The sequence below is a fragment of the Hyla sarda genome, chromosome 6 (assembly GCF_029499605.1).
Source record: "Hyla sarda isolate aHylSar1 chromosome 6, aHylSar1.hap1, whole genome shotgun sequence".
Classification (NCBI taxonomy): domain Eukaryota; kingdom Metazoa; phylum Chordata; class Amphibia; order Anura; family Hylidae; genus Hyla; species Hyla sarda.
Window position 1 is genome coordinate 218747521 of NC_079194.1, and position 8485 is coordinate 218756005.

General features: G+C 46.5%; 1 protein-coding gene across 2 annotated transcripts in view; it reads right to left on the minus strand.

Annotated features, from left to right (window-relative positions):
- LRP4 (LDL receptor related protein 4) overlaps positions 1-8029 on the minus strand; it is a 105703-nt gene extending 97674 nt beyond the window's left edge. For both annotated transcript variants that reach the window (XM_056526453.1, XM_056526454.1), the window contains exon 1: positions 7558-8029. In XM_056526453.1, the coding sequence (XP_056382428.1) occupies positions 7558-7609 (52 nt within the window). In that variant the 5' untranslated portion in view covers positions 7610-8029. The remainder of the gene's footprint in view (positions 1-7557) is intronic.
- Positions 8030-8485: the final 456 nt, after the last annotated feature.

An 8485-nucleotide genomic window follows, 5' to 3' on the forward strand; every position in this document is an offset into this window, starting at 1 on the left:
CTGCTTGGGGCAGCTGCCCATTGAAACTAGTTTTCCTATCAAAAGTTTTTTTTAGCTCCCCTATTATCTACAGCCTGAGAAACGCTGTAGGACCTTTAGCCTATATATATATATATATATATATCGAATAAAAAATGCTTTTACCCAGTGTCCTTTGCAACAAGTCTGACCCCTAAAGAGAATTCTCTAACATGTGTCAATCAAAGTAACTAAACCATCCGAGCTCAAACCCTAACCCCCTCCCATACTGGGATATTTAAAGGTCCGACATGGCTGAAAGTGTGCCCCACTGTCACTCATCAAAATACCAGAGCCCCTTAACCCATTGTGCATCAGCAAGGTTTAGACACCATCTCCCCTCAGGCACTAAATGGATTAAGAACGGATTCGGCTTTCCAATAACAGAGCCGCATACTCCGTTCCCAACCCCGAGGGCATCCAGATTTGAGGAGTAACCAATTAGTCCACATGACAATGTGCCTGCTTTACATGTGAATAAAATATATTGGTTTGGGGTATTCCCAAAACACGGCCCTGCCAAGGTTCCCGCGGGACTGGAGTGAAAGCTCCTGAATTTAGCGGCCAAATCTGGTCAATTAGAGAGGTTTCGCAGCACATCAAGACTAAGCGGCTTCCAGATATCTGCATTAATTATAAAATAGTGTAATTAGCCATCTGACAGGGATCGGGACGGGTAATGTGCTTACCTATACAGCCAGCAAATAACAATCCCACTTTACACTTGTAATCTGTCTGTAGTCCTACTTTATGCAGGACAAATATTAATGTCATGACAAACCGAAAAGGTTTCAACTAGGGATCGACCGATATCTTTTATCTTTTTTAGGGCAGATACTGATAGCCGATAACTTATACCGATATTCCAGTATAAATTATCGGCTATTTATCCCCCCCCCCCCCCCCCCCCCCGGCGACACCGCTGCAGATCATTGATTTAAAGGGGGCGCTTTAAATCAATGAACTGCAGCGGCTTTTGCGGTGCCAGAGACCGCCGCCGCCACCCGCTTCTCTCCCCCTGCCTGTCCGGGGGTCCTGAGTCCTATCACCGCCACCGCGGAACTTTATTGGGGCATAACTCAGCGGCAATTTAAGGGAGAAAAGTAAGTGACCCCTCATTGGATTCCTGTTCACCCACACTATAACCCAGGGCATTGGATTAAGTGTGGGTGAACTTGGTGACAGTTTTCCTTTAAAAACAGGTCTGAAAAGTTTTCCTAATAATTTTGATTACTTGTATTATCAGAGCCGATCCATTTTATTCTAAAGGTACAGTCACTTGTTGGAGCTTTTGCATGCAGGCAAGACCAACCCAACAAACAGCAGTTTTACAAGCAAATAGTTTGCCCACTGGCAACCATATACGGGCATGGTTTTGTCCAAAAGCAGCACCCATAACATCGGACCGTATCATACAGATTAGGATTATCACGACTCATAATTGGCACTGGTAGGCATTACAGATTCCACTCAATAGATAAGCGACTGTCATGCACTTTAGTTGCTGCTCATCTATTGGGAGAATATATGTCCCAACCTGGCATCCATGCTGTAATGCTTCATGCACACCCCGTGTGTTACTGTATTCTGGAAATATTCTCCATACATCCATAATACAGCGTTTCTCAAGCACCCCCAACAGGTCATGTTTTCAGGATTTCCTTCGTCTTTCACAGATAACTGTGGTGATATCTGATTCATTGACCATAATTATATCAACTGTGAAAGACTAAGGAAATCCAGAAAACATGACCTGTGCGGGGTACTTGAGGACCGCGCGTGAGAAACACTGTGCTATTGAACATTATAGGATTTCTGCCCACAGAACAGCCCATCAGTATTGTACAGCAGAGGCGAAGCTTATAGCTTCTGGGCCCCAATGCAAAATCTGCAACAGGGCCCCAATACTTTTCCGCTTATGGGGAAGATGTGCTTTGGGGCCCCCTTATGCACCAGGGCCCCAGAGCGACGGCTTCCTCTATAGCTATGCCATGTCTGGAGAGGGCATTGCAGACTGCAGCAAACGCTCAGCCGTGAAGTATTACGTCAGTAACAGAAGTCTTCTAAGTGAAACACATGGGATGTGTATTGGAAATCATTATCCATATTAAATGCTGTCTTATCAACACAACCCCAACCACATCAGCTGATCATCTGTCATCTGACTTCAGAACCCCCCCCCCCCCCCCCAACAAGTTTATCATACAAACGCTGTGAAGCGCCCAACCTCATGCAGCTTCCTTGTGAAAACCTGTGAGCATTTGCCATCATATGGCGTGTCTGCTTCTAGGGACGAATACCACTTGGCATGTGATGGCATATGACACATGGGCATATATTTGAGCACTGGCCACTGAGAAGAAGAAGATGTAGCAGCAATGAGAACAGACTGGCACAGTATTCAGGAGTGATCACTCCATACTGACTGGTCCCCTGTTAGAAAAAAGAACATTTCATAATGCTTAGATCAGAGTAAGGTTCCCAACCTGTGGCTTTCTAGCTGTTGCAAAACTACAACCACAACCATTCCATAACAGTGGAATGCTGTCAGGGCATGATGGAAGTTGCAGCATCGTAACATTCTATGCACATAACATATTGACATCTTAAAGGGGTACTCCACCGAAAAACTTTTTTTTTTAAATCAACTGGTGCTAGAAAGTTAAGCATATTTGTGAATTACTTCTTTAAAAAAAATCTTAATCCTTCCAGTACTTATCAGCTGCTGTATGATCCACAGGAAGTTCTTTTCTTTTGGAATTTCCTGTCTGTCTGACCACAGTGCTCTCTGCTGACACCTCTGTCCAGAGCAGGAGAGGTTTGCTATGGGGATTTGCTTCTACTCTGGACAGTTCCTAAAATGGATTGTTACACCGGCTTGAAGAAGCACTGATAGCGTGAAACAGTCTGTCCCGGCTGTGCTCCCCGCTTCCACCTGGGCATTAATGTAATACCATCGCACATCTGCAATAAAGTTTGGTTGGATGGCGAGTGCTGTCCTGTCCTTTCTATTGTTACTTCGTCATGCACCTTATGGACTTTGCACCACAAGACATCCACGACTATTCGGTGGACACTGCTGCCAGCTCCAAGTAGCGAGTTCACCCTATTGTTGTCAGTGCCGGACCTCACTGCTCTCCATACGTTGTGCTAAAATGGATTGAGGTGTCGGCAAAGAGCACTAATTCAAAAAGAAAATAACTTCCTGTGGAGTATATAACAGCTGATAAGTACTGGAAGGATTAAGATATTTTTAATAGAAGTAATTTACAAATCTAACTTTCTGGTAGGGATCGACCGATATCGTTTTTTTTTTAGGGCCGATAGCGATAATCGGTGGAGGTTAGGGCCGATAGCCGATAACTTATACCGATATTCCGGTATAAGTTATCGGCTATTTATCCCCCCCGAGACACCGCTGCAGATCATTAATTTAAAGCGGGCCCTTTAAATCAATGCATGCAGTGGCTTTTGCGGCGCCATAGGCCGCCGCCACCCGCTTCTCTCCCCTACCTGTCACGGTGGTCCGGGACATCCATCCATCCTTCCTGTAGTGTCCGGCGGCATTCCGGGTGGAGGGTGAACCGGTCCGGGCTGTCCTTCTCTGGGGTTCCTCTTCTCCACTCCGGGCAGGCTCCGGTCTAGTAACGCAGCATAGACGCCGCTGCGCAGCGACGCACCTGATGTCACGGCGTAGCGGTGTCTATGCAGCGTACTAGGCCGGAGCATGCCCGGAGTGGAGAAGATGACCACCAGAGAAGAAGGACAGCCCGGACCGGTTCACCCTCCACCCGGAATGCCGCCGGACACTACAGGAAGGATGGATGGCCCGGACCACCCCCATTACTGGTAAGTTTAATTTTTTTAATTGACTCGGAGGGTGGGGGAGGGGCCCGACCGGTATTGCGGTATGGGCAAAAATCCATACCGCGGGGAAAAAAAAAACGATATCCGGTTCACACCGGTATACCGCCCAGCACTACGGTGGGGGGGTGCGATGCGGTACGGTGGGTCGGGGGGGGGGGGGGGGTCGATCGTGGTGCGGCGGGTCGGGGGCGGTCGCGGTGCGGGTGGCATTATCGGCAAGGTAATTGCTGATACCGATAATGCCCAAAATGGTGATTATCAGCCGATCCCTACTTTCTGGCACCAGTTGATTTAGAAAAAAAAAAGTTTTCCACGGGAATACCCATTTAATGATATCACATCATGTGTCTTCTTTGTGTCTAAAGACATGTGGGAATTGTTGCCTCTCACACCCTTCCCCATTACATGGGCTTTCAATAGCTGGTTTTGTTTCTAGCTAGCTTAGGATGGAAGCTTGGGAATTTTCAAGGTTGCCGAAGGGCAATCCATATACTGTAGAGCAATTCAATATCTAGCCTACACATCCCACTGGCAAGACCCTCATCATCCTTGTGCAGCTTTAGACCCCTACAGCAAATGAGATACGAGAAGTCTCTTCTAAATCTATCTAGGATGATTTCCACAAAGCATCAGCTATCTTGTAGAACGTTACTTGAGCCATTAGGTCAATTGTACATACTGTAAGTGGAGGCATAATAAACAGGATTAAAGGAAGTTTCACCAAAATGTGTCTTCAGGTCAGAACACCGATAGGTTTACGAGACCAACACTTCTCAAAATCAAGCGGCCATTGCTTTCTGTACCCAAAACCCTTTAGTGCTGTTATAAACTTAGGCTATGTTTACACGCTAGAATTTCAGCATGAACTTATAGCCAATACACTTCACTGGGATTCCACTGTCCCATTCACACAGCAGAATTTCCACTGACGTGAAAGGGCAATTCATTTCTGTGGAATTTTCTGCAGAATTTTCATGCAGAATTCTGCCGTGTGAACATAGCTTAGGCAGTGTTTTTCAACCAGGGTGCCCATAGCTGTTGCAAAACTACGACTCCCAGCATGCCCGGACAGCCGTTGGCTGTCCGGGCATGCTGGGAGTCATAGATTTGCAACAGCTGGAGGCACCCTGGTTGAAAAATACTGGACATAAAACTGATAGTCTTTTTTGGGAACCAATGGGTGTCCTAGCTTATGTACCCTGTCCAATGTAATCTTATGACACATCTCTATATCCTATCAGTAAACACATCAAAGTGGAGGAGGCAGAAATACATTCATCCAAGAAGTCAGTGAACAGGTATGGTTCCTCTACTCAAAGCCATATCTGGAACTAAACATGGTAATAGACCTGACAACTGGTGCTCAGCAGCTACTCTGCCTGAGGTTTCTATATTAAAGGGGTACTCCACTGGAAAACTTTTTTTTTTTCTAAATCAACTGGTGCCAGAAAGTTAGACAGATTTGTAAATTACTTCTTTTTAAAAATCTTAACCCTTCCAGTACTTATCAGCTGTTATATACTCCACAGGAAGTTCTTTTCTTTTTGAATTTCCTTCCTGTCTGGCACCTCTGTTCATTTTAGGAACTGTACAGAGTAAAAGCAGATCCGTCCTGCTCTGGACAGTTCCTAAAAAAGGACAGAGGTGTCAGCAGAGAGCACTGTGGTCAGACAGAAAGGAAATTCAAAAAAGAAAAGATCTTCCTGTGGATCATACAGCAGCTGATAAGCAATGGATTTACAAAGTAAATTGTAATTTACAAAGATGCTTAACTTTCTGGCACCAGTTGATAAAAAAAAAAAAAAAAATTATATATATATATATATATATATATATATATATATATATATATATGCGTCTGCCAGATACCTTACCTACCAATGAAACATGGAAGCCAATATGGCTGGTTTCTTGCCCCCAACAACAGATGCCAAGAGACGTTACGAAATTGGCAAAATGCACCAGTGTGGCCCAGCTGGTAGTACTGTTACCGAACAGCACTTAGGTCCTTAGCTAGTTTCCAGACATTAGGTAGCCGCAGCACAGATTCCCCACATTAGGTAGCCGCAGCACAGATTCCCCACATTAGGTAGCCGCAGCACAGATTCCCCACATTAGGTAGCCGCAGCACAGATTCCCCACATTAGGTAGCCGCAGCACAGATTCCCCACCCTGACAGCGCTACTTACATCTGCCTGCGGGGACTTCCTGGCGGAGGTGCGCGCTATAAGTGACATCATCGCACACGCTGCACAGGACGTCTACGTCCCTGTGCGGCGCTTGCGATGACATCACTCACCGCGCGCACCTCCGCCAGGAAGTCCCCGCAGGCAGATGTAAGTAGCAGTTTAGTGACGGGGCAAGACTGGTTGCCCCGTCATATGTGAACCAGGTCCCATGTAGCAGTGTTTGCCAAAATGTGTGAAGTCTTCCGGAATTTAGCCCTGCTTGCCCCAAGTGTCGGCCGATACAAATTCCAGATCCCTGGTGCGGGCCGCAAAATTTTGTTCAGCGGGCCCCTGGATTGGACAAAGAATCTATGACAAAGTACAATATCTAATCAGACAAACACTCACTGTATGAACAGATTAAGATTCTGCCCTAGTGATATGAATGCTACTGTATCCCACCATGTAATGTATTCTGCGTTTCGTAAATTCTGGTTCGGAAAAAAAAAAATAGAAAAAATAAAAATACCCAAAAAAGATGTTATGTTACAATTATATTAAAGATGACGTCTTCTGACCAATGGAATTAATTATTCATCGTTCATTCTTATTCCCCAGGGTAAACGGACAAAGGGTTACAGTGGTCAGGTCACGCCAGTTGTGAAAAGTGGCACCAGACTGTACAGTCCATGCGAAGGACATCCTGTCACCCTGGACAGTATAGTGATGAGACCTGCAAATACCGTGAGATTTACAGCAGAACGTGCACAGGAGATCCACAGGCACAGCAATGATAACCAGCAAACCTGCGGGCACATGGGAAGCAATAATAACACAGTGGGCATAGGTTCATGGATTCTGTGTATATCCACTAGTAAATAAGCACTGACCTGCATATAAACAGGGCACAGCGGAGGGGGGGGGGGAATTAGCCAACAAAACGGGCTGAGTGGCGTGACAACACTGAGTCACAATGCATATACTAAGAGACCCATTTAGGGGGATGGGGGCATAGTGACACCCACCATTGATAAACACGAGGGGAGCGGATGCAGGCGATATTTGGGGGGGGGGGTAATCGCCATTTATTATTTAATTCATATATTTTGCAGGTGATCACATGACTCAAAATGATTTCTCATCATGACCTTGTGGCTAAAGCAAGTCTTCTTCTGGATACATAAACAGCACAGGTACATATAGGATGTGGCCCAATGCAAACCTGTGGGATCCATTCCAACGCATAAGGAGCAAACCATTGCATATGCCAGTATTTTACCCAACCAGGATGCCTGCGGCTGTTGCAAAACTACAACTCCCAGCATGCCCGGACAGCCGAAGGCTGTCCGGGCATGCTGGGAGTTGTAGTTTTGTAAAAAAAAAAAAAAAAAAACTGGAATTTCCTATTGATCCCTATTAATTTCCTATTGATCGGTTGTGTAAATGGCAACATTTAAAAACAAAAACAATACACACTATGGCAACACTGTAACAGGGCACTCACCTGGCAGACAAAGTAGCAGCAGAGCCAGGTAAGTACACTCCAGCAGCCTCATTCCCAAGGTCCCCAGGACGTGTCTCCTCCACAGAGCCAAATCCTTCCAGCTGCAGGTGAGTATCAGATTAAAGGATGCACATAGAGTGATTCCTCCCACAGATCAGTGATCCTCCTCGATCTCTCATTGCCAGCAACTCCTCATGTGCCCAGATCTGCTGGAGTGCCAGTGCATGCCCTACACATGCGGCACCAGTAGCCTCGCCTGCTCCCTTGTCCTCAGTGCCCTGCAGCCTTCCCTGCTGGAGTCCCCCAGTTTGGCCCAGGATAAGCTTCAGGGTCCCCCTCAGCTCGCTCTATGCCTGGGCTGCAATGAATGGCAGTGCCCGCTGTAGCGTGCCCAGTCCAGCGCCCCCACTCGGCTGTCTCCCTGATTTACTGCCTGTCCGCCTTCCCTGCCTGCGCTCACTGTGTCTCCCCCTCTGAGCTTCACTTTATTCTGTGTCCTTCTCCCCTCACTACCTCCCAAGCCTCTTGTGGAACAAACCAACTGAGACAACAGCAGGGGGGGGCGGGAGAGAGAACACCTCCCGTATGTTTTCCTTCATAAACCTCGAGGATTGACTAAGGGGTTTATGAGGGAGCTGTAGGGGGGGAAAGCTGAGTAGTTGTGAAAATAAGGGAGGGGTCTTTTAATAGGGGGTGCTGTGTTATTCTGGGAGGAAGGATAGCCCCTCTCACCTGAGTGTGAAGTCCCATAGTCTCCTGTTGGATCTTTTTACAAACTTGTAAAGACTAGGTGAATGGGTCACAATGGATTGTAATAATGAAAAACATACTGGGGGCGATGTAACAACAAAACCCATAAGAGCAGATAAAGAGCAATGAAATCCTAGACACTGCAGGCACATGTGGACTTCATCATGTAGGGCTCTGC